General features: G+C 47.0%; 1 protein-coding gene and 1 long non-coding RNA gene across 12 annotated transcripts in view; one reads left to right on the top strand and one right to left on the bottom strand.

The window, feature by feature from the left end:
* Nucleotides 1-14,900, bottom strand: part of GNG7 (G protein subunit gamma 7) — a 123,889-nt gene extending 108,989 nt beyond the window's left edge. For 2 of the 11 annotated variants that reach the window (XM_043535644.1, XM_043535649.1), the window contains exon 1: nucleotides 14,774-14,896. Coding sequence is in view for 1 of the 11 variants with exons in the window: in XM_037885414.2 (XP_037741342.1) it covers nucleotides 3,351-3,387 (37 nt within the window). In the remaining 10 variants the exon portion in view is untranslated. Of the gene's footprint in view, nucleotides 1-3,350; nucleotides 3,440-4,055; nucleotides 4,146-14,701 lie in introns of all 11 variants that reach the window. The other 9 variants (XM_043535643.1, XM_043535648.1, XM_043535645.1 and 6 more) reach the window with 6 other exon arrangements.
* On the top strand, nucleotides 14,781-21,805 carry LOC122463805. Its single transcript, XR_006287417.1, has 4 exons — nucleotides 14,781-14,911; nucleotides 15,582-15,807; nucleotides 18,207-19,415; nucleotides 20,654-21,805. It is a non-coding gene; the product is annotated as an uncharacterized LOC122463805 (long non-coding RNA).
* Nucleotides 21,806-26,823: the final 5,018 nt, after the last annotated feature.

Genomic DNA, 26,823 nt, shown 5'->3' with positions numbered 1-26,823 from the left:
CAAACAAAATTTTCTGATTATATCCAGAACTTGTACCGTAGAACCTCAGAGTTACGAACACCTCGAGAGCAGAAGTTACTCGTAACTCTAAAATGTTTGTAACGCTGAACAAAACATTATGGTGGTTCTTTCAAAAGTTTACAGCTGAACACCGACTTAATACAGCTTTGAAACTTTACTATGCAGAAGAAAAATTCTGCTTTCCCTTAATTTTTTTGAGTAGTTTACATTTAACACAGTCCTATATTGTATTTGCTTTTTTCGTCTCTGTTGCTGCGTAATTGTGTACTTCCAATTTCAAATGAGGTGTGGGGTTGACTGGTCAGTTGGTAACTCTGGTGTTCATAACTCCGAGGGTTCTAGTGTAACTCCAAGGTCATTAGAAATCTGAACCACTTGTGTTAGTCTAGGTGTAACGTTTTCAAAAGCACTCAAGTGACTTAGGAGCTTTTTGAAATTTTTGCCCTAGATCCATCCCTATAAAGAAAGGCAGAGCATGTGGTGATATGACAATGGATGTCAGATACCTAATTAGCACCTAGTCCAAAGTGCAGATCTTTTTGGTAGAGCACAGAAGACAGTTGCTTATTTACATTCATTCTTGGCAAGTACAGACACCACAATTAAATAAGGGTCCTTTTCTCTTCCCAACCATAGATTTGTTTAGGGTCCATAATGAGAAGAACCTGTAAATCCTGTAGCAATGAGCTCTTAGACTCACAGACTAAGGTCAGAAGGGACCATTATGATCGTCTAGTCTGACCTCCTGCACAACGAAGTCAACAGAATCTCACCCATCCACTCCTGTAATAAACCCCTAACCTATGTCTGAGCTACTGAAGCCCTCAAATCATGGTTTGAAGACTTCAAGGTGCAGAGAATCCTCCAGCAAGTGACCTGTGCCCCACGCTGCAGAGGAAGGCGAAAACCCGCCAGGGCCTCTGCCAATCTGCCCTGGAGGAAAATTCCTTCCCGACCCCAAATATGGCGATCAGCTAAACCCTGAGCATGTGGTCAAGACTCACCAGCCAGACACCCACGAAAGAATTCTCTGTAGTAACTCAGATCCCATCCCATCACAGGCCATTGGGCATATTTACCGCTAATGGTCAAAGATCAATTAATTGCCAAAATTAGGCTATCCCATCATACCCTCCCCTCCATAAACTTATCAAGCTTAGTCTTGAAGCCAGATATGTCTTTTGCCCCTACTACTCCCCTTGGAAGGCTGTTCCAGAACTTCACTCCTCCAAGGGTTACGACCTTCATCTAATTACAAGTCTAAACTTCCTGATGGCCAGTTTATATCCATTTGTTCTTGTTATTCACATTGGTACTGAGCTTAAATAATTCCTCTCCCTCCCTGGTATTTACCCCTCTGATATATTTATAGAGAGCGCCCTTCTTGAAGAAGGGCTCTACCAAATCACTTACGACACCACAACAAAGGCTGAAGTTTTCCAAAGCAATTTGCTGCTTCTGTACATGGGCAGTTCCTAGTGGCGCCAAGGGTTTGCAGACTGCACCCTGCAGTTGCTCGTGACCCAAGTTCCACCACACTTTTAGCCAAAAAGATAGGTTCTTCAGCATACAGGTTCAGATTCAGGAAGATTGCAGCCTCCACTGTGTGTGTAAAGAATTCTGCAGAGCCAAATTATATTCTAATCAGTCACCCACTGCAGCTCACATGCAAACATTTTTATACTAATATTCTGGAGCAAGCTTTTCCTTGTCCTCCATAAACTCTCTGAATAGCTTTTGCTCCACAGGGCTGTTAGAAAATAATTACTACTCTAAACTCATAGGCCGCTTTTCCAGAGCAGGTCTGCCATATGAACAACATTTGGCAAACATTTGGTTCATCTGCATTGGTATGTTGCAAGCATGGAGCCACTGCTGTCACTTAGATCCTATTCTATCTGTACTAACAATGTAGCGTCCTTTTTAGGACTCACTGCAGCAGTCTATGCTCAAAACCCTGCATGTTACTCAACCTTGAAGCTGACAAACTTCTGTAAAAGGCAGCAGCTAGGACCCCTGTAAATAATCCCATGTTTAAGAAACAGAATCTAATCCTTAATCAGGTTTTACAAAGTTCCTTCATTATAGGTGTATATTTAGGCAAATGCCAAACATTTATTGAAAAAACTGCATGGGACCCCTGTAGCGTGTTTCCACTGGAAAGCACAGAATCATAGAAATGTAGGACTGCAAGGGATCTCAAGAGGTCATCTAGTCCAGCCTCTTGCGCTAAGGTAGCACCAAATATACCTAGACCACCCCAACAGAGGTTTGCCTAGCCTGTTCTTAAAAACCTCCAATGACAGCGATCCCACAACCTCCCTTGCAAGTGGATTCCAGAGCTCAACTACGCTTATAGTTAGAAAGTTTTTCCGAATATCTAACCTAAATCAGATTAGCACAATTACTTCTAGTCCTACCTTCAGTGGGCATGGAGAACAATTGATCCCTGTCCTCTAACAGCCCTTAACATATCTGAAGATTGATCAGGTCCCACCTCAGTCTCCTCTTCTCAAGACTAAACGTGCCCAGGTTTTTGTTGTTTTTTTTTAAATTTTCTCAAAGGTCAGATTTGCTAAAACCTTTTATCATTTTTGTTGCTTTCATTTGGACTCTCTCCAATTTGTCCACATCTTTCCTAAAGTGTGATACCAAGAACTGGACATAGTATTCCAACTGAGGCACCATCAAGATGATGAGACCTGGACAATTACCTCTCATGTCTTACAAGAAAAACTCTTATTAATACACTCCAGAATGACACTCGCCTTTTTTGCTACTATATCACATTGCTGACTCACTCAATTTGTGATCCACTATAACCCTGAGATCCTTTTCAGCAGTACTATGCCTAGCCAGTTATTTCCCATTTTGTAGTTGTGCATTTGATTTTTTTTCCTAAGTGAATTACTTTGCATTTGTCTTTATTGAATTTCATCTTGTTGAATTGCAACAATTCTCTAATTTGTCAAGATCGTTTTGAATTCCAATCCTGTCCGTCAAGTGCAAGCAACCCCTCTCAGCTTAGTGTCATCTACAAATTTTATAATCAAATTCTCCACTCCATTATCCAGGTTCTTAATGAAAATATTGACTAGGACTAGACCCAGTACAGAGCCCTATGGGACCTAACTAGTTATTTCCCGCGTTTGACAGCAAACCTTCGATAACTACTCGGAGTATGGTCTTTCACCAGTTGTGCACCCACCCTGTAGTAATTTCATCTAGACCACATTTCTCTGGTTTGCTTATGAGAATGCCATGTGGCACTGCGCCAAAAGCATTACTAAAATCAGGATCTCACATCTACATGTCTGCAGAAGAGTTACCTTTCCCAGAAGAACATCTGCAAGTGAGTCTCTTCATTCAGAATGCAGAATTTACGTACCCTCAGTAGAACGAGACATAATTGCACAGGCTGCAGAGGAGTTGAAATTAAAACTTTAAAAATAATTCTGTTGCAATTCCTACTCTGGACGTTCTTTCTACAGCTTACTTGCAAACATACATAGCACTGCAGCAGCAGCAAACGTAGGTCTTCATACAAACGAGCAGGATACACGAAGTACAATCTGAGGGACACTATTCTTTGTGACGGACATAATAGCCCTACAGACTGACCTCAGTCTAGTTGGATCGTCTTCCATGGAAATTTGAATCTGGGGTATCCGAGAAAATAGAATTTGGTTTGATCTTCACTTTGTCTACTGAAACCCCAGAATGCCCTTTTTCTCAGTATCTAGCCCTGCCTACTAGATTTAAAACAGCTGAAAAGCCAAAATACCTGGTCTTGAATCTGAACTAACAAAGTGAAAATTCAGTCAGAGCAGCCCAACTCCTAAAGAGGGCCAAAAGAAATCAGAACCACCTAATGACAATGTCAAGAAAAAACTCAGCATATAAACTGCTTAGTACCTAAACATCTGTAATTTCAGATTGTTAAAGTACAAAAAAGAAAATACAAACTTGCCAGTTTTAGAAAGCTCTGGGGGAAAGGCAAAATAAACCAGAATACACAAAAAAGACTGTTTTACCTCAAGGGTGTCAGGAGAAGGTAAACACCATGTTGCAATTAGATCTGGAATCCTAATTTTGTCCAAACATGGTAAACACAGAATTAAAACCTGTTTCATCACAAGAGGAAGAGAAGCAATCAGCAAAATTTATCATCCAGCCCATAAAGGTAAAAGAATGATTAAAAAAAAAAAAACCACCACCAAACTTTAAAATGATTACCCAGGTCCTCTCCCCAATCACACCCCCACCTCCCAAAAAAACCCTAAATCATAAAATTAAGCATCTACATGATGTACTTACCTATATGTGACAAGGGAACAGCTTTCCATTAGCGCAATGATACATTTGACTAACCCCTTCCCTGCTTAGAAAGGGTTTGCAACACAGACAAAAGGCTGCGTTCATCAACCCTAGAATGCCTCCTTCCAAAAGACAGGGGGAGTATAGTCTATCAATGACAACCTACTGTGCTCATGAAGGAAAGGAAACCCTTGGGTATTTACTGCAGTCCTTCTGGCTGGACTGGTGTTTTCTGTTCCCTTTGACTAAAGTAAAGCTTTAATGCTCCCTTTTGTTCCTTAACTCAAAGCAAATATTTGTGCTCTCACACCCTTACCTACTATCTACATGAAAATTAAAGGTTTCAGAGTAGCAGCAGTGTTTTGCTTTTGTGAGCTACAGCTAGCTCACGAAAGCTTATGCTCAAATAAATTTGTTAGTCTCTAAGGTGCCACAAGTACTCCTTTTCTTTTTATGAAAATTAAAGCATCTACCAGAAAGGGTTCCTCTCACCCACCCTGCATGTCTTTGCCATGAATTAAAATAAATAAATAAATCTAGTTACTATTTCACCAGCAGCCACCAACAGAATTGCCTTCCCCACAAAAATATAGGAATTACAGGACGTTTTGTACTTCAGCCTGTGCAACAATGCACTTCTTTAAAAACACATCAGCCGCTTTTAATACATACCCTTGCTGCAGAGAGCCATTAGTTTATTCTCATGTAAGGTTAGATCCAAGCCCCACCCTCCAAGACTTAGTTAAAAATCTAGTTATGTGGTGGATTTTGGTTATGATAAATTGAGATTAAGTGGAGAGCCCTGGTTTCAGCACAGTTAGTGCCCTAAAGTGCATTCTTGGAGCCTGCCAGCTGCCTGACTTCCCAAACTAAATGGCAATATACTGCAAAGAATGCAACAACGCATGTTCTTAGAAATACATGAGACACTCTAGAGTAGACCCTCCAAACTAATGGCATGGGGGTGAAAAGAAGTGTTTTATATACAAACATTCTGCTGAAAGCATAATGACTGCTCCAGACTAACAGGTTTTATGCTCAAATAAATTTGTTAGTCTCTAAGGTGCCACAAGTCCTCCTTTTCTTTTTGAGGTTTTAGAGATTAAGCAATGGAGAGAGAGGCACCTGACTTTGCAAAATAGCAGTTTATAGAAACTGCTTGCGAAGTGTTAAACACAGTGCAACAGATTTGTAAACTGGAAGAGTGTGGGAAAAGCCAGAAGCCAACTGCCAATTAGGGTTTTGTTTGTTTGGTTGGGTTTTTTTGCACCAGGTCTGTCCAGGCTCCAACTTAATGTTTGACAGAAACTATCGAGAAACAGAAAGAAAAGGAGTATTTGTGGCACCTTAGAGACTAACAAATTTATTTGAGCATAAGCTTTCATGAGCTACAGCTAGCTCATGAAAGCTTATGCTCAAATAAATTTGTTGGTCTCTAAGGTGCCACAAGTACTCCTTTTCTTTTTGCGGACACAGACTAACACGGCTGCTACTCTGAAACCTACTGAGAAACAATTTCTGAGCTATCTGATATCAGAGCCAGTGGCTTTCTTATCATAAAGAGAGAGACAGTATCAAGATTTTAAAGAACTGTGAAGAAATGGAGTCATTTAGACTTGAGTTACTACACACACATCCTTGACAAAAAAACAACAGAGTTTTAAGCATATCAACACAACACATTAGATTACTGCAATTAAAAACTATTTGAAATCCAGAAATTTAGAATTAAGGTTCCATACTAAATGAACCATAGTTCAGACCCTGAATCTTCACGCTCGGTTCACAGCAGTGACACAGAACTTTTCCTTACCCTCACTACACTTCTTCATGATGTTCAACACTCATTCTTCCCACTCACCCTCCAATAACTTTTACATTACAAAAGACAGATTTAGGTCTGGTCTACACTAGACAGGTTTTGCCAGTATAGCTAATCAGCATGGCTATCGGCAGAGGCTCGTAGTGTAGACAGCATATGCTGATACAAGGAGTTTCTGTCACTATAGTAACACCACCTTCCCATACACATTAGTTATGCCAACAGAAGCACTCTGTCAACATAGCTGCTTTTACAACTGGAGGGGTTTGCAGAAATAACCTGTGTCAGCTGGGGGTATGGTTTTTTCACACCCCTGGCCAACAGCTATACCTACAAATCTTTGTAGCATAAACCTGGCCTTATACAGGATACAAGAGAAGCTTCTGTCTGCATAGTTTACGGTACATGATGTCTTTGTTAATTTCATCACGATTTCCGAGGCTACTTCTGCCACTGTCTGTTAGCAACAATTTAAGCAAGTTATAAGAAACTTCAACAAAACCACATTGACAGATTCCCAAAACCACGTGAATTAAATGAGCTTCCAAACTATTGGACTTGTTTTCAGTTGTGGTCTCAGTGTTCTACAGCTTTCCTTCCAAACTTGACTCCATTGTCTTTCCTATTCCTGTTAGGCTAGCCCTCTCCAAGACTGCTCAACCATTATTCCTTTGGTTCAGCATGTTCTTCTGATCCCTACTAGCTTTTCGCCACTTCATTTAAATAAACAAATTAAAAAAAGAATATTTATAGAACACTTGTTTCCCCATTTCCAAGCAACATGGCTTTACTTCTCCTCAAGCAAAAAACATCCCCAGTGCCAAAAGATTTGTTCCACTTTTATTTCCTAGATCTAACAGGTACTGTACAATGGTATTCTTTTTTAATATACAACCCACTGAAAAAAAAAAAAAAGCCTTTTGTTTCAAGATTTAAAATTTTATAACAATAGGAAGCTATGGGTCAAGATTAACAGCATAAATCCATATATGATTCAACGATTGGAATGATGACAATGTTTAATCTGGATTAGCTGGCAATTAAATCTGTCTGATTGTATTAGCTTAGCACAAAACTTTCTGTTGAATGCCCCCACAGAGGCGCTCAGTACATTCATAGGTCACAGGAAAAACGATCTGCCAACATTTTGTTCTAGATACACTATGAACTTCCTATTGTGATGAGGCTGGAAGAAAGGAGCACTGATCCTCTTGAAAGATTGATCCTACCTCCACCGATTGTCCTCTTCAAAGGAATAAACAGACGTTTGCTCTTAAACATCCAAGCAATACGGCCTGTTTGAGTGGTTGATACCACCAAAGCAAAATGTTGTCATTATTAAATTTAGGCAGTCATACTATCAGAGAAGGGATTGTATTCATTCACCTTAACTAAGGATTTTTAAAAGGTTTATATTTAAATTCTGTAACTATTTGCCCTCAAAACTGTTTTTAAATAAAGAATTACATAGTAATCTTAAAGTTAACAGAATTTGTGTTTGGGAATATTCAAGTGGTGTACCACAGCCAGTATCACAGCTCTCGTTTTCAATAATCCTAGTTAGTTTTCACTAACAGTCATGACCTACAGAGCAAAAACATCATTCTGTTGCCAGCTAAAACAGAAATTTCACCACCAGCACATTGCAGGGATCATGATATCACCCACCAAACGAGGAACAAAATATTACTTTCTGTAAAACCAATTTCTGAATGACATCTGAAGAGAAACATTTGTCTGATTTTAGAGGAAAAGTATCAGAAAATAAGCACTTAGCTGGGAAAAGGTTAAAACACATGGGGGGGGGGGGGGGAAGAGTAGGAGGAAAGAACAGAAAACACCCAAGGACTAAATTGTAAGAGCAAAGCAAGCAGAAATGGACAAAAATCCCCCAGGGCTTTGGGAAAAAAAAACAAAAAAAACAAAACCACCATCACCATCAACTCTTCTATATGTTTAAAAATAGACCTTAAGCCCTCTGAATGGGATAAGTTGAAAAACCATTTGAAGAACTTTAATAGAATGCCAATTTCTCATGCTGATTGTTCCAGGAGGTCTAATGGAAAGGAGAGGGCCGTCATTTCTCTACAGCGACCAGAGCACGACTGGGCAAGGTATCGAGTATGATGAACAACACATCCTGCAACTGTCATAGGCCCTGTATTCATAACACTAGCTTCAGGACTGAAAATGAAGGAAATCCTGCTTGCACTAAGACCTCTGGTTCAGTTACTGTCATATTCACACTAAAAGGGGTGGGTTATTTTCAGAGAGTACACACTCACACAAATCCATTTTCTACCTTTTTCCTCCTACTATAGGAATGACAAAGTAAAACAGTACATGGGTGACTCAAGAGTTCTCAGATTTTACACCTTTTAATATTTTAAACAAAAGTAATTATTTCCAAGTACATGTCTGAACACTTAAAATTTTGCAAAACAATATATAATAGGACAGGTCAGGATAAGGCAGACACACTTGTCTCTGTTCGAGTGGATGGGGGAAGGGCAAGTTATGAGACAGCCTTAACTAAGTTTCCTGGTTTGTGTCTCAACACTAACAGTTTGCCTGAGTTTCCTCTTTTTTTGTAAACAGTAGTTTTAAAAATCTGTTCATAGAAAGTATTTAGAACAAGTTTAGACCAAAGATAATAATGAGTTATTGGAGCTATTTCGGTCACAAACACTTATTTAAGATCAGTAGCATACATGTAGCCCAATTCAGGAAAAAAAATAATCTGGTTTCCATGTTAAAAAACAAAAACACACATGCTTTAAATATTGCTTCCACTCTGCACAAGCAAGACATTTGTATTGAAGAAAGCCAAGAGACAATTCTAAGATTTCTATTTACTAAAATAAATCAGTGTAGTGAATATTGAACTTTTTCAAAATTAAGAAGATTTTCTCTTGATTTTCCTGACCACTTGTAGTCTCTTCTCTTGACTTAAAATAATTTTGATTCTAATCTCTTTGGAGGATAAAGAAATAGAAGATTTACAAAATACAGGTAATACTAAAAATAAGGCTAAACGAAGACACCCCTTTCCCATGATAATCTTTCCCATAATATAAGAAGTTTAAATACTAGAAACCTCAAAAACTCATGCATGAAATAAAGGTGCATAACTGGTGTATTTAAAGAAAATGCAACATATACATCCAAGTTTATCAGTCTATTCTTGTATATTTTGTTAAGCTACTGTGATGGGATATACAAACCCCACACTGGTCAGGAACAGGTTAATGAGCTGCATGGAGCCCCCACCAGCCCCCCTACACCCGTGCTGGGCCTCAGGCATGGAAGGAGGAGTTAAAAGGAGGGAGCACAGCTCAGTTTGGCCCTGACTGGGAAGGAAAGCAGACTGGCAGTCCCCACATTCAGAAAGAAGCCTGGGTGGGGCCCCGGAGGTGACTGAAGACTACAGTCTGCCAGAGCCTTCCTGCGGAAGGGTAGGTCAGACAGTGTGATTTGTTACCAGGAACTGGCTGGTAGTCATTAAGCCAAGCCGCTGAGGACCACCTGAGAGGAAGGGAGCTGAAAGTTGAAGCCACCAGGCCCAAAGATTCTCTTTTTGTTTGTTGGTCTTAGACTTCTGGGGTACTGAAGTCCCCACATCAAAGCCACATCCATGAACAAAGTGTCCTGAAGACTTCATAGGGTAAACAGAGGCAGAGCTGCTGCAGTACCACAGCACCTCTCCCACAGGTGCCTATTTAGCTGACCTGGAGCAAATAGAAAGGTGAAATGCTTACATGATAGCAATAAAACCTAAAGCACTCAGTTCAATATTGTAGGCTAGCCCAGAGTAATTTGGTACAAGTTCTACCATCAGATATGCATATGCAATGCACATGCAACTCCCACTGGAGTCAAAAGTTTCATGCATGAATCCAAGGGCAGAACTTGGCACTTTGAATCTTATTTATGCTGCAAAAGTTTGGGTAATTTTTTTTTTTAACAAGCGGAGGATACCAGCATGAAGACGTGGGTAAAAATTATGCCCTCTTCAGCTTTGCTGGTGATCCTCTAACAGGCTTAGGTTATTAACCGGGTGAGACCACAGAGCAGTGTGGGAAGGAACATTACTTACATTTTTCTTAATCTTCATTTCCCTCCCCCCTTTAATATCTTCTCTTAGTTTGATGTGCAAAATGTCAGACCCATAAAGGAGGAGGAGAACATAACATCACCTTGGCAACATAGTATTTACCACCTGTTAGGTCTCTTAACCTATCAGGAGGGTTACAAAACCGTCATACTAGCAATTTTCAAATTCAACACTTTCTGACAACCAACTGGTCAGGGTACCACCCAATTTAAAAAAAAGCATTTCAAAACACATTAGACAAGGCAAATGATAATTTAACACCTTACACTTCAAAGTACCTGTTCAAACAGTAGCCAGTCAAGCCTCAACCCTTTTATCTGTTTTAGAGATGGGGAAACCGAAACTTTGTCCAGACAAAGGATTTCAAGCATTCATAGCTAGCCACCACTCTAGTTAGATTGGTGCAAACCTCTAGCATTGACAGGCAAAAAAACATGGACTGGAGCAAGCTGCTGTTTATAGCTTCTTATCCTAGAACGCTGCTTGAAACTCTGCAAGGGGTTCACTTCTCATATCACTATCTTCTTAGCAGGGGTCTGATAAAATTAAGTCCCCCTACAGCTCTTAAAAAGGAGTTCTCTTCCTACCCCTCAGCCACCCTAACCCCAGAATACCTCATCTGTTGTGGACTGTTTCTCTACAATTCTTGCAACCACCATTTTTGGGCCATCTTCCCCCAGAGCCTGCCTTTTTCCAAGCAGCAATACAGTGAAACTGTCATGATTGTTTTTCAGCTTTACTGCTACCCCCAGGGTTCTGATAGCAGCAGTGAAATTGATCAGTTGTCAATTCTACACAGCACCAGGGTCTGCAAATTCAGTAAGATAGCACTACACAGGCCCACATTTCTTCACAACTGAAAGGACAAGAAGGTTTTTTTTTTTTTTTAAATGGCAGCTTAAATTCTGCTTCTCTCCACCCCCTCCTGAACACATTAGGGAAAACTTCCCACTAGTTACTGGTAAGTGGACAAGTGACTATTTCAAGCCTTGCACAAAGCATAAACTATTCTAATGACAACCAGTTAAGCCGAGGCATTTTGCCAGCACCAAGGCTCAAAGGACCAGCCACTGTGCTAATGAGATGTCTTTCAGTATGAGGAATCATGATTCCCCCTATTACTAAAAGTGACAAATTCAGTTATGTGATTTTCATTTTACAAAGTAGTGGGCTACTTTAACCAGCGGGGGAAAAATGGCATTTAATACTTTCTGAAGGCCAGAGAGTCTGCTCAAGTTTGAGGAGAACAGTGTCTAGTAGTTAGAGCATGAGTTTGGGAGTCAGGAGCTAGAACTGCCCAAATTCTCAACAGTCCTGACACTATTTTCCCATATCTTTAGAACTTATCCAGCCCCCCATTACAGCAGTATCTAAGCACCTCATAATCTTTACTGTATTTATCCTCAGTACCCCTGTGAGATAGTAACATTGCCCCATCTCCATTTTACAGATGAGCAACTATGACCCAGAGAGATTAAATTATTTGCCCAAGGTCACAGAGGAAGTCTGTGTAGGGTAAGGAACTGACCCTGGGTCTCCCAAGTCCCAAACTAGTGCCTAACCACTGCGTCATCCTTTCTGCTTGTCCTAGACTAGAACAAGTCATTGTGTGCCTCAGTTTCCTCACCTGTAAAACTCCCTCTATGTTGCAAGCATCTAGTTAATGCTTTTAAAATATTTTGAAGTTCTATGAGTATAAACACTACATCAAGGGGGAAAATAAGGAACATTACAAATGGAACACGAGGTACATTTAAAAACTGCTTCCTATGGACGTTGTAACATGTTACAACACTGGGAAGACCACAAACAAAAAAAGTGTTATTCTTGTTTGGTTTAGAGCTACAAAATGCATGAGAGAAACTTAAACACAAAAAGCTATACTTAAGTATTTAACTAGTGTTATTTTGTGTAATATATTTTATATTGGCCATAAATACGGTTGAAGTAATCTAGGTAACACCATGAAGTTAAACTGCAGCAGATAGCACACCTTCATAAAGCAAACAGATTTAGGCCCCAATACCTACAAAAAAAATACCCACTTGGAACTACGCACAGTGCATAAAGTTAAGAATATGCTTTAAGTCTGCAGAATGAGTGTTAGTTCACTGCCATGCTGTTGTAAGGCTAAGAATGTTCTGAAAGCTAATATGCTTCAAAAGAAAAACACAAGAACAGTTACTTGAAGTTCTCTTATAGAGTTGGATGGACTCAGATTAAATATCAAATTACTGCTTCCTGTGGCCTATGAGGAAGTCAGCTCCTCTACTGGTAAAGTCACCAGAGTTGTATTTGTCAGAGTACATTTTTTAAATACCTACACCTATAAACAAATAGGTCTAGGTTGTCAGTTTCACCAAGAACCATCCATCAAGTGCAATTCCACCCTATTTTTTTAAAAAGCTGTACTGACAGGGAATTTGAATAATTCAAAACAATCACTAATATAAAAAGATACAAAGAACAAAATAAATCTAACACTAGACTATAATCTAATTAGTTATTTCCCTCTTTGTTTCTATTTTAAAATCACATCTGCTAGCAATGGCCTAGTACAAAAAACATGAGGGTTTAAGACCCTCCAACACAGCCTAATGAAACAACTTTGAGAGGAAATCCACTGCCTCCAGAATGAGCCATAACACCCCCCTCCCACAAACTCTTCCCTTCCTAATCCCCCCTGCTCCCCCAGAAAACCTGCTAGTATTTGGCTTCCCCATTCTATACCACCTCAGCCTGAAATTCAACAAGGAGATGGAGAAAGAGAGAATTTCCCTCCCTTGTTGCCTGCAACACCGACATTATCTGTCTAGCCCCCACCTCATAAAAATGAAAAGCCTTGATCAGCACAATTACTCCTCCCTAAACTAGCCTGTGATTTACAATCCATCACACACCCCTCCAAAATACTCCCCAAAAGAACAGGAAAGCTACCAGTACCACCTTCAACCAGCCATCAACTCCTTGCCAGTGATATACCCCACCCACATCTTTAACAGCTCCCCAATACGCCACACTTGCTACCTCCCAACCCCTACCTCCCAACACACTATAACCATGTATATATATATGCATGTTACCAGTCCCACATACAACTCGTATTACCCCCATGCTCTCCAGCTGTCCCCGATAACCATGTTATACCCTCAAGAACCTGCTCCCCAGTTATCTAAAAATGGTCCTATCCAACTCCCCACATTCCTCCATTAATTACCCTGACATTCCTCTTTATTCCCCCACTCCACAGACCTATTGTCTTATTACCCCAGAACCCCCACATGCCCCTTTATTACCCCAAACTCACCCATCCACATGCCAACACCCCCTTATTCCCCCCAGGATTCCAACATGCCCCTCATTACCCTCCGCTCCCCTTTATTCCTCCAGTATCCTCACATGCCCCCTACTCCTCCATTCTCCCCTGATGCATATACCCTTATTACCCAGTACCCCCCTATTCCTCTCACTCATTACCCCAGGACTTCCACATGTCCCCTTATCCCCCTACATGGCCATCCCCTTATTACCCCAGTACCCCTTGTTACCCTCTTATCCCCGTAATGTCCACACATGCCCCATTACCCCTTAACCCCCAACTGCCATCCCAACCCTGTCTGCCCACTCCACTCCCCACCCCCGTATCCCCCACCTCCCCCCGTATCCCCTCCCCACTCCTGTACCCCCTCCCCCCAACCTCCCCCACCCCCCACCGTACCCCCCTCCCCCAACCTCCCCACTCCACTCCCCATCCCTCTCCCCCACACCCCACTCCCCTCCCCCATATCCCCCACCTCCCCCCAACCTCCCCACCGTACCCCCCTCCCCCAACCTCCCCACCCCACTCCCCATCCCTCTCCCCCCCACTCCACTCCCCACCCCCGTATCCCCCCGTATCCCCTCCCCCACTCCTGTACCCCCTCCCCCCAACCTCCCCAACCCCCCACCGTACCCCCCTCCCCCAACCTCCCCACTCCACTCCCCATCCCTCTCCCCCACACCCCACTCCCCTCCCCCATATCCCCCACCTCCCCCACCCCCCACCGTACCCCCCTCCCCCAACCTCCCCACCCCACTCCCCATCCCTCTCCCCCCCACTCCACTCCCCACCCCCGTATCCCCCACCTCCCCCCGTATCCCCTCCCCCACTCCTGTACCCCCTCCCCCCAACCTCCCCAACCCCCCACCGTACCCCCCTCCCCCAACCTCCCCACTCCACTCCCCCCCACCCCTGTACCCCTCCTCCCCCACCACCCCACTCCCCTCCCCCTCCCCTTACGCCCGCCCCTCTTCCGGCCCGGCCGGGCCCCGAGGGGGTCCCTGGGGCGGGGGCTCCGCCAGGCCGCGGCCTGCGCCGTGGTTTCCCGTCGCTCCCTCCCCGGGCTGGGCGAGAACCCCACCCGCCCCGGGGCCCGGCCCCTCCTCACCCTCCGCGGGGCGCGGGGCACCGAGGGGGCGGAGGAGGGGAGCCCGCCGCCGCGGCCGCCTCAGACACCAACCTCCGCCGCGCAACCCAACCTGCTGCCGAGCCCCAGCCGGGGACGGGGTGGGGGCCCCGCGGCGTGACTGACAGCACGGGAGGACCAATCGGCGCCCAGCACCCCAACGAGGAAGGCGGGGCCCGGCACAGCCGCCGGGTTAGGCTGCAACCTTCTTAGCGGGGCCTCCAAGTAACGGGGAGCAAGAGAGGAGGGGCCGGGCGGCGGGCCAGGGAGTGACAAAGGAACTAGCCAATCAGAGCACAAGGAGCCAAAAGAAGGCGGGACATTCAAATGAAGTTCATGAATATTGATCCGCAAGGTGGTGGTGGGGGGGATGTGATCATTTCACTGGTGTTTTTGCGGGCGGGTTATTTACATTTATTTAAATGAGCCCCTATGTGAGCCCTGATTAGTTATTCACTGTTAAGGGTTCATGCAATTAACATCTGTTGGTTGGCCTGGCTTGAGCTCTTAGCAATCACCGGGATCCGTTCTGGATCATTATCTCCACTGGCCCCCGGGGGGGCCCCTTGCGCCCCTCTCCGGCAGGGCCCCCCGGAACCGCACAACGCGGCGTCTACACGGGGGCTTTTGCCGGGATGGAAAGGTCCCTCGCCCACCCAGCCACCCCGACCTGACGCCGTGGCTGCCGGCGCAGGCCTGGCCCAAACCATGAGCCTCTGACCCTGGGCTAGGCCACCGGCGTTTAGCTGTCGTCGACCTGAAATAGATCAGTTGGGCCATTAGAAAAACATCCAGCCATGAAGCCAAAATCTACATTCACCTTTATTTTGTTGTCCATCTTTCATGCGATCTGTGTCCCCAGATCCTTTCCAGAGCGAAATCATGCAGGCAGAGCGCTGATGAGTGACAGCAGAGGGGAAAGAGGTGGCAAGAGCTTGCGAAAGAGAGGAAACACATGCCGTCTGAGCTTCGGAGTCAGATGGAGAGTAAAAGAGGTGGAGGTACCTAAAATCTATCCCAGATGCCAGAAGCTACGGGGGAGGAGGCCCTTGCACCTGCAGTGACCAGACTGTGCGAAAGGAATGCAGGTGTGTTAGGCCATGAACCGATCTTCTCCTTACCGTGCCTGTTTAGGAAAAAAACATCTAGTGCTTGACAAGAGTACAGATTAGAAAGTTTAGGATAGTGTAGTGCAGCCCCTTGCTCTCTAGTGTGCTCATTGTTCCCTCTAGTGGTCCCTTTGCTGAAAACATAGCTCATTTAGAAAGTCTGTGTTGAACATTTCAGTGTGTCCCGGCTGGGCACAAAGGGTTTGCAGTCTGGGGTGCTGGCCCTATGCACAGGGGTGAATTTCAGCCCCAATAAATAACTGATTTTGAAGTTTACTAATTTATTTTTTGGTCCCCCCGCCCAACGCTGTGGATGGCAGACTCCTGCCCTATGACATATCCCAGCACAAGAAAACCCGCACAGACACCCCCCCACACACCCCTCACTGATTCCTGGAGTGAACAATAAAGCACTGCCACTAAAATCCTTGGCCCTAGCATTGCTGTGCTTTTCAGTTGAGGTTCTCCAAGCGCTCCATGAAGGTAGATAAATATAACCCCACTCCACAGACTGGGGAAACCAAGACAGGGAGCTGAGGTGACACAGCCAACCTCACACCCAAAGTCAGCAGCAGAGTCGGGAACAATGACTTTCCTAACTCCCAGTCCCCTGCTCTAACCACTAGACTCAGCTGCCTCCCAAAGGAGGGGCCCAGAAGGTGGCATTTCAGAGACACCTGGCAAGTGCTCATGGTTCATGCAACTAGAAGACAGGCGCTCATGCTGCTATAAAGCGTCTCTGGAGACCAGAAAACCAAACCCATTTGCATCCGAGCCTTCTGGCTGCAACTTTGTTTGTAACCGACTTAGTTCCTCTCCAACAGCAAGATGCCTGGGCTCTGCCTTGCAGCTTCTGTACCTTTCTGTGAATCCACTCATCTCATCAGCTTTGTTTCCCCAGTGTCTGAGAGGCCCTCTCAGAGACAGCCAGCAGGATAGAGCAAGAGCTCAGGGTTCAGTGGAGGATTTTTGATATTTCACTTCTTTGTGCTTTTAAATATCAGCAACGGCTGGTGTGAAATTTACCAGCATTTCACCCACACATAGCCCCACCGTGGTTGGTGAGGAAAGGGACCGTCCCACACATGTGCCAATAAAACCTTTATTCCTCCTCCACCCTTCCCTAGTCTAGCTCTCTAGCTAGGCGAGGGGGGATGTTATTGACAGCAGTCAGAGAGCTGGTGGAAGATGCCCTTTTTACAGCCCCAGAGAGGCTGAAGCCCTCTGATTATCCACTGAACAAGCATAGCAGGGCAAAGCTTCCCCCTCCGCACACAGCCCCACAGACAAAGACACACCACCAAGGTGCCTTATCCTAACCCAGGCAGGACACTCCTTAAGAGGGTCAGGGGAAACAGAGGTAAGTTTAGAGCAGCCCCTGAGGCTGCTCTAACTTACACCCAGGCTCAGGTAGGCTCCTGCACAGCCCCAGTGTATAAGGAGCACAAATGTGGCTTAAAGGCTCCCTGCCCCTACCCAAGGAATTTAGAATCAGGCCCTTGGTTCTTATTTAGATCTCTGCTTACTTTCTCCTTTGGGCCTGGCCCTTTGGTCATGGACACAGGTGTCACCTCATTGGCTCCAGTGAAACAGATCTTGTTTTGGGTGAGAGAGGGAGGATCTGGCCCTGTGAATCAGACCAGGGGCTGGGAGGATCACTCAGCTGCCTGTCTCCTCTGCCTGCTCAGGAGCAGGAAGTCATGCTCCCTGGGGCTCCCAGGCTGGAGAATGAATCAAGGCTTTATATAACATTCCCCCATCCCCTGGCCAGTTGCCAACATCATGACTGAGTGAGGGCGACTGAGGCACTGCAGATCCAGAGTCACTAGGTGGGTGGCAGCCTTCCTTTGTCTCCCTGACTCACGGGTCACATTTGGACCTCGGACTGTGGAAGGCTGAGTGCTAGGGAGCACAGTGATTCCCGCCCTGGAACCCTGACGTGGATCAAGCAATGGTCTCATGAGAGGCTGTCTGCCCTTAGAGAGCATGTCCTGGGAGGTGGGAAGCCAGCTACACGCACACAGAGAGAAATCTGAATGGGTTAGGGCTTATCCCAGCCCAGAGCAGTCTGGCAATTGCAGCAGGAGGTAGGACCCCTGGTTTCTATGCCCAGCTCTGGCAAGGAAGGATGGTATAATGGTTGCAGCAGGCAACTGGGATCTGGGCCTCCTGGGGTCTCTTCCCAACTCTGTCACTGTCTTGCTGGGTGACCTAGAGCCCCTCACTTAACTTTCCTGTGACTCAGTTTCCCCTTCTGAGAAGCAGGCCTGATACAGTGAGTTACCCAGCTCATCCACAGGGGCATGGTGAGACTTCCAGTAAATGCTCACATAGCCCTTTGAGATCCCCACAGACAGCATCGCTCTTCTTCTCCTCAGGCTGTGGAGGAGGAGCGGCTCCTGGGACAGGCTGTCGGTCCACCCATCAGTCAGTCACAGGAGGCTCTGGAGCTCGCCAAGCTGTGAATCTCAGACAGGGACCATTAATCAACCGACAGGAGACGACTGCAGCCCTGAGCCCACTGTGACTGATCCAGAAAGCAGACGATTATCGCTAAGGAGGAGACAGCATCCCTCAGGCACGTCTATCCGCTGGCCTGGGGACTCGCTGCGTGTGCTGGCTGCAGGCCAATTCTGGCCCTGCTCAGGCTCCTCTGGGCTACTCCCACGGTGCCCAGGGCAGAACATCACCCCAGGCCACGCTCCTGGGGCAAAGGGGTCTTCCCTCTGGTGTGGGACTAGCAGAGCAGCCCAAAGCCACCCCCATCTCCTGGTGGAGCAGCGTGCCCAGGCCATGAGAGGCACCCACGCTGGGCATGTGGTTGGGCCACACTGCATTCCAGGGAGCAGCTCAGAGCTCCGAGGGCATAAGGATGAGGTGACGCCCCCTGTCGTCCCTGCCTGGTTTGCACCTCCTGCAAAATGTGGCCCAGAATCGAGCCCTGGGTTCTGGAAGAGCCACCTGGGGCAGGAGCAGAGGGGCTGGATCAGCGCGGCCCACCTCACGCTTCGCCAGCCTCCAATGGCTGCTCCTCCCAGCTTGGCTAGAGGGAGGCAACCCCCAGGCCAGCCCAGCCCCTGCAACCAGGAGTGTGGCTCCTACCTGCTGTGCTGGGGCAAGCTCAGTCCAACTCGCCTGACGGAGCTGCTGCCCACAGGCCCCCAAGGATCCTGTGCGTGCAGGGCAAACACCGAGCAAGCCCCCCCGATGTAGGACATGTCTAATCGATTAGGTCCATGCTGGTGTCTGGCCACCAGCTGGCAAATAGACACAACAACTGGAGCCCCCAAGAGTCAGGCCCCTCCCTGGATCTAGACTCCCATCCGCTTCCCCGCACCACTCAAAGCCAAGAGGAGGAATAGTCTCCCCCCCCCCCCCCCCCGCCTCAACGCCATGTTTATTCCCCAGCACGCATGGGACGGTTCCCATTTTGCTCGGCTCAGCCATGTGCACCGTCCCCCAGGAGAGGAGCTCTCCTTGCCGTACAGTCGCTGGGAAACCTATTGGAAAATTGAGTCTTTAATTGCATCTGGCATGTCCCAGGCTCCCTGACGGCAGCAGCCACCAGGCTCCAAAGTGACATCACGGTAAGTGGGAGGAGGCAGCCCAGACAGTCTCACACATGTGCCTGTGCTAGGCAAGCTGCTATCTCCCTGCCCCAGAGCTTGACCCATGGCCTCTGGAGGGAAATGGGTCTATCAATGGCTGAGAGCCAGATTCCACTCGGGTGGACTCCCAAACTAACCTAAGAAATAGCAATGACAATGTACTGCGCCTAGCACACAGGGGTCCTGGTCCACAGCGGTGGGTCCCAGGCGCTACTGTAATACAAATGGATAATAAGAATAAGAAGAACAAAGAATGCACCTGCCAGTGACCATAAGAAATGTCCCCAGAAAATAAAAAAGCATCCCCAGTGGTTTACAAGTTCCCCACAGCCAGGCCTGGGGAGCAGAGAGATTCCCCAGCAACGCAATAGGCAGGGAAGGTTCGATAGCTCACCCCTATGCCAGGATGAGGGGCAGGGAGCTCCAAGGTCAGAGGAGAGGAAAGGGGAGAAGCAGGCAGGCAGGTGAGGGAATTGACCACAGCTGCTGGGGCAGGAGACGGTGACTGGGGGACAGAGCAGCTGTTTTCCCCCAGCCATGCTGCTGCAGTCTCCTCTTTTGTCTTCCTCTGAGGAGTCGCTGGAGAGGGAGGTTAACACAGGTGGCCAAGGGGCATGGCAGGGGCTTCCAGCAGGGAGGGGTATTTCAGGGAGCAGCAGCAATCACCAGAGTCCCCATTTCTGTTGCTAACATGCTATTCTGCTACAGTGCGGAACACAACTCCGGGAGCCTGGGTCAAAGTGCCGCCCTGCACAGAGCGGGCACCACCACGCGCGGCGGACGGCAACAGCCGGGCTTCACAGCTCGCTGCTTAGAACAAAACTGGGCCAGACACTGAGCCAGCCCCCCATGCTGGTGTCAATCAGCAGAGACTGACTTCCACCGAGTTATACTGATTGACACCAGCTGAGGATCTGCCTGTTGGTGGGAACAGATCCAGCCAAACCAAGGGCCTGATCCTACAAACAATGTGGCCAGCTGCAGTACTTACTGCCAGGAGTAATTCCAGTCGCACTCCCATTAGTTAACATGTGTTTGCAGGATTGGGCTCCATCTTATAGTTTATATATATATGGAGTCCAGGTAGAGAACTGGGCTGGAAGACAGATTTTCTTTCTTCTTAACCCCAGCTTTAATCCAGTTTGGCTCCATCTGCACTGGCCAAACAGTGTTATAATCTGCTTCAGCCACAAATGAGTTTAAATCATCCTTCACAGCTGTTGCTAAGCCCAAGGCCAGATGCCACTCCGGCTTTGCAGGATATTGGATTGGACTGAGAAGGGATAACAGACATGGCATCATCGCACGAGGGAAATGAACGAGAACCATGACCAGGCCAGTTTTACTCTTCCACCCCGAGAGCATTGGAGCCTAATCAACAGAAGAGTCAATTAGATTTGTAACAAGAGCCCTTTCGCTGTACTCTTTCCCTGCCTGCAATTTAATATTATTCCAGTGTAGCAAAGGGAGAGTCGATAGATTTGCAAAAAACAACCCCACCCTGTAAAAATTAAAATAATTCAAGCCCCACATCCAGCAGAGTGCTTAAATATTTGCTTCACTTTGACATCCCTGGGATGATCTACGTGCTTAAAGTTAAGCAGGTGCTTAAACATTGTGCTGGATCAAGGCTTAACTGCTGGATTTCCAACTCTGAACCCCTAGAATCCTTGGGGCTTCCCAGTTAAACTCTTCTGGACAGCCTGCGTGTTACTCCTGATGAGCTGGTATTTTCAGAAGTGCCTAAGGGATTTAGGAGCCAGGCTTTTCGGTAAACCACAGCCATAATTCTGTGTAGGAAAAGGAAGAGAAATAAGCGTGTTGCTTCTGGTCTCCGGAGTCCCCCACCAGCCTGCTTGGTAAAGCGTGCCCATGCCATCTGCCAGCAGAGGCCAGATTAGCTTTGCTTGGAGGGAGGGGCAGCCCCCATCTCCCACATCTATTGCTTCCTATTATCCATAGCCACTCTCCAGTTAGGAAATGAATTCAACACCACCCAGGAAAAGTGGCCATCCCTTTGCATCAAACACGGTGCTTTTCCAGCCCCAGCTGTGCTTCGTTATTCTGCTACTCTAAGCTGGAGGTGAATTAACGTGCCAATGAAGCTACAATTAGTTCTCAGCCAAAATAAACGACGTTAAGATGGAGAGCCCCCCATCAGCAACTGAAGGATAAAAACATGAGAGGGACGTTATCATTGTCCTCAAAGCAAGCACTAGAAACCCAGGAAAATCAGAGTGAAGGCTGTGCTGAAAAGCAATCCAAACACGTTACCGTACAGAAACTCCCCGCAAAGCACCCGAGCCAACCACAGCGATGCCATGCAAGCACCACACGATTATGAGTAAGGCATGTGAGCTCCAATTCAATTAAACTGGTTTTTAAAACCATATTAGCTTTCGCTCCATATTTTCCCCCTTGTGATGTCACTACAGGGCAGAGTTAAGGTTGTTTATTCAGCGAGGAGGGGGAACAAGAGGCAGAGGTATTCCCTTTGTGTATTCCCGTTAAGTAAGAGGGAGGGAGGGAGAAAGAAAGATCCATGCACAATTTCTCCCGCAAATCCATTTCCCCACGTGCCAACTTGGTTCTTTACGTGTCAGAAGGCCAAATAGTTTTCAAAGTGGGACTAATGGAAAGCACGAACGGCCTGATTTGCAAAGGTGCTGAGCACCTGCTGCTCTTGCTAACCATGCTGGGAGTAGAGATTGCTCAGCAGGTCTGAAAATTCAGGCTGCCAGCTATCCAGGGAACGGCACCTCGGGGCCCTCTTGGCCTTGTCAGAGCAGCCTCTGCCAGAGCCGCCCCCTGGCTTCAGGTGGAATCACACAATTCTCCCCCTCTCGGAGCAGCCCCTGGATTGCATTCACCAGGGATTAACTCAGCAGACCTGACCTACGCTCAGACCCTGCCGCCCTGCTGCCTCCAAGAGCAATGTCAGTGGTTGACAGGTGCTGGAACTAGGGATGCTGGGGGCTGCCACACTCCCGGCTTGAAGTGGTTTCCATCATATGCAGTGTTTACAGTTTCGTTCAATGGTTCTTAGCACCCCCACTGTACAAGTTCTTCCAGCTCCCCTGGGCTGACACAGTAACCAGACGCCCTCCTTAAGAGAAGTGTCACTGACGTAAGAACAAAAGGATTTCCGAGAATGCAAATGTTAAAGCAATACAGCAGCCAGTCCGCATTCCCTCAGGCTTCCCATTCCCTGCCTCCTTCTTTAGACTCCCCCTGCAGCATCTCTCCCACTCCTGAGACAGCTTGTGAGAAGTGACCCCAGGAGGGTTCAATGATCACTCAGCACTCAAGGGGCTTGCCAAAGTTCTGCTTTATTCTGTCTGAGGCTCCTTCCCACTAGTTGAGTATAACAACCAGAGGGCCACAGAGCCTCGCCCAGACTCTCGGTCAGGGAAGCTCAGCCCTTAAAGGCCCAGCCCTCGAATATCACAACCCCTGAGAAGTGCTTTTTAACTCTTCCTTGTTCTTTTTCTCTCCAGGCTCCTAGCTTTGGCAAAAACAAGGCTTGCAACTTCTCAGAGACAGGCTCCTTGATGCTAACAGTCTTTGGGGGGGGTGCCAGGGTGCCTGCATCTAGATCCACTGAGTTGCTCCTTCCATAACTTTCTGAAATTAGATCAATACAGTCATACAGGAAATACTAGTTCCCCCCCCCCATTATACAATAGCTGTACCTCACTGCCCAGAGCCCAGCCCCTCAAAGATTTTTCAGCACCTAACTGCCATGGATTTCAATGGATCCTTTGAGTATCTGTGCCTGGGTCCCTTACAATATTCTTGCCATTGTTACAGATCAGTATTCATAAATAAATACACAGCAGCTTCTCATCCGTCACGTGGGCCATCAAAGCCTCTTTCATGCAAAATTTCAGCCAGGAGGAGTGGCATCAATTTTTAAGCGGGACTGCAAAAATCCAGCCGCCAGTTGGATAAGGAGTCGTGCGACCTCTGAGAACGAGCCCAGAGCTGGTCTGGCCAACAATGGCTGGGGCTGTACAGGATTTTAGGAGCACGGCAGTACGTGGTGAAGTAAGAACGGTTACTTTGCAGATGGGGAAGAGAGACCCAGGCAGGTTATGTGATTAGGCTGGGACGTGCTGGGCTCCAATGCAAGGTTTCTCACCCCAGGGGTCGCACCCCAAAATTGAGTTAAAGGGCTGTATGGGAGGCTCTGCGGGGGGCGCTGCTGTGCGGGGGGCCAGATGGACCAAAGACAAGTGAGTGGTGCTGTGGTCCCATGCGCCAGGTTGAGACGCCACTCACACAAATTGGGCCCGCCCCCCAAATAGCACTGGGACCCCAGACGCTGTACCACCCGAAGCAGGGAGCTGAGCCAAGCCAGCCCCACAGGACAGCAGCTGCAGGAGCAGCGGCTATGGTATGCATGGTGTACTTTTCCCATACTTAGTATGTTAATGTGGCTATTATGTCGTGAGTAAGAAACACTTAGTGAGCCAGATGCTTTTTGCACTGAAGCTATTTACTGGGTCACGGCAGGCCATCATGGTTAACAAATGAGTCCTGAGTCCACAAGGGTGGAGAGCGACTGCTCTCACGGATCAGGTCTAGACCTGCTGTAGCAATGCCAGGCCTGGGCTGGGCTCTAATCTCTGTTCAGATTTATTGTGTGACCTTGTCTGAGTCAGTTAACCATACCTGTGAACGTCCCAGGCCAGGCAGAAGGAATGTCTTCATAGTGCAAGGACAGTGAAATCTACCAGGCATTTCAGTGCTTGCTAAACACCCATCAGGATCTACACGTGACTCCCGCTAGCTGTCACTTTTGTTCACACTTTATATGAAAGGTCCACAGTTCAGAAAGGAGTAACAAATGGTTAATAGATGTTTCAATCTGTGCTGAGAGCTCATTATAAACTCCAGCCATAGCTTATAACCACCTTCTCCTGATGTGCTTATTACTGCCTAGAACACACACTGCTCATGATTGTAACATGCTTATAATGTGCTAATAATCATTAACGTTTTCTAAACTATTTCTAAACCAAACCTTATTCTAATGGGTGCTCTGACTTTCTCTTTTTGCAGCCGGATGGCTCCCAGAAAGGCTGAAATTCTTTCCCTACCTTAAAAACCCCAAAGCGACCACTTTCCATGTCGTATCCTCACAACTGAGCAGCATAAACAGGCCAGACACATTGGCACTTAAAAATGGCTTTGAGAGGGTTACTTTTTTGGATGCATGGCATTAAACGCAGGCACCCCAGATGCCGCTGCATTTATTTGTCCTTTGCCCAGGTGTCCTCCTGGGTCTATACTGCTGCTGCTTTCCTCCTCCCAATCGTTGGGCAAAGAGGAAAATATAAACCCCACCAAAGGCACGAAGCACAGAAAAGGAAAAGTGAATTCTCCTTCCTGACCCGCCCAGGGTCAGCGCGCTGCCAGGACCTGGCTCTCCTGACGTACCTGCAACTCAGAGCGAAGATCCGCCATGTGGATCTGAAAGGAGAACTGGCAATTCAGCCCTCACAAGACAGCAGTGGATCAATCCAGGCGTCGCTGGTATTTCCCCCCTTCCATCCCCACATCAGACGTGAAGGGCAAAGGTCCCGCCACTGGCTGAGGGTTGGCATCTGGGAGGGACGCTACCAAGGGGAAGGGAGGGAGACAGCAGACTCGACTGGCAGAGCTAAGAGGGAAAAATTCTTTCCTTGTCCTCTCCCTGTGCAGTTCGAAATGAGTCCTTTATGCATAATGCACAAACTCCTCTTTCATCATCTCACTGCAGCAGGGACTCCCAAAGCCACTGTCTTCAGCTGAATGTGTCACTTTGATGGTGAAAGGGGAGAAAAAAAATGCAGGGAACTTTGTTATTTTATTTCAGCTTCTCTTTTTGCTTCAATTATGTGGCATAAATGAAAGGAGCAATGGGTGGGCGGGGGATTGCAAAAGTGGAAAGACGGAGGAAGAGACGAGGGCAAAGAGACAGCCGGGAGGATGGGGAAAGGGAAGGGAGTGATGGCCAGTGGGGACTAAGTCTGTCGTTGTTTCAAAAGACCGAAAGCAAAATAATCACGCCTGAAACGGACAGAGGCAGCAGGTTTGCAGTGATGTTGTAGCTGTGTTGGCCCCAGGATGTTAGAGACAAGGTGGGGGAGGGAATATCGTTCATGGACCCAATGCCTGTTGGCGAAAGAGACAAGCTTTTGTGCTCCCCAAAGGCCGCCGGAGCAGCTATAAAATTGTAAACACTGGGCAGGCACCCAAGGCTGAATTTTCAAGAGTTTGGTGTGTTGGGTGCTGAGTGCTCGGAAATCTGGCTCTTATTCGGGTGCCTAATAAATGTGCAAGACATCACCTCCTGCCTCCCATCGGCCTACGACGCCAGCCTTCATTGCCTGCGTGTTTAATTTTCAAACAAGCACTTTGGCCTTTCGCCCATGCTGCCCCACACATGTGGGTCGAGCGCCCTGTAGAAATCTGCCAAGCCCCCTCCTCCTCCTCCTTCCAACTCTCCTCTGCTACGAAGCTCCAAGGAAACAGATAATGGTTGGCCTCTGGTGAGCAGAGTGCTGCCCATCAGCTGACCAGGATTGTCTCATTGGGTATGTCTACACGGCTGGGTCAGTGAACTTGATCTCCTGGGGCTTGGTCTGGGGGGCTAAATATTGCAGTGTAGACGTTCAGGCTCGAGCTGGGTTCTGAAATCCCACAAGACGGTGCGACTTACCCGGGTAGAATCCAGACTAATGAGGGGCTGTGTCACTCCTGCCCCCTAACCTGGGGGGCCACTGACAGTGCTTTGCTGCTGTAGCCTCCTGCCTGGACTGCTCTCAAACAGCCTTCAGCGTGCAAATCACTCCCAGCTATGTCTGCATGTGAGCTGCAGCCAGTCAGCCACACCTCGGCTCTTACCAGCCTGGGTTATACTGCAGCGTGACCCCAACATACTCCCAGTCATATCCTGTACTGCCCAGCACTCTCCTGGACAGTGGCAAGTTTATATAAAGCCTGTTATTTCTTTAATAGAAATAACATGCACATAACTTGCCACCCCACCTGGCATTTCCCAGGCACTTCCATTGAAACTCACTGGATTAGATACATCAGCGGCACAAGTTTATTAACTACCAAGAGAGAGATTTTAAGTGAGTACAAGTCATGAGGCATAAAAGTCAGAAATGGTTACAAAAACCTAAAGTTAAAACACTCCTGGTGCCTAACTTAACACACTATGTTAAATTCAAAGCAAAGTTTTCTCACCACATGCTCTCAGTGGTCTGACTTCTTAGGTCAGGATCCTTGCTCCACTCCAATGCTGCTTCCTTTGCCTTCAGGTGTTGTGACTGCAGTGGGCAGAGAGAGGGAGTGGTGCCTTGAAGTGTTTACCCCTCCTTTTTATAGTTTCAGT

Source organism: Chelonia mydas, chromosome 25, assembly GCF_015237465.2.
Source record: "Chelonia mydas isolate rCheMyd1 chromosome 25, rCheMyd1.pri.v2, whole genome shotgun sequence".
In the NCBI taxonomy this organism is placed as follows: domain Eukaryota; kingdom Metazoa; phylum Chordata; order Testudines; family Cheloniidae; genus Chelonia; species Chelonia mydas.
The sequence above is the reverse complement of the archived record's forward strand: the minus strand, read 5'-3'. Positions and strand labels throughout refer to the sequence as shown.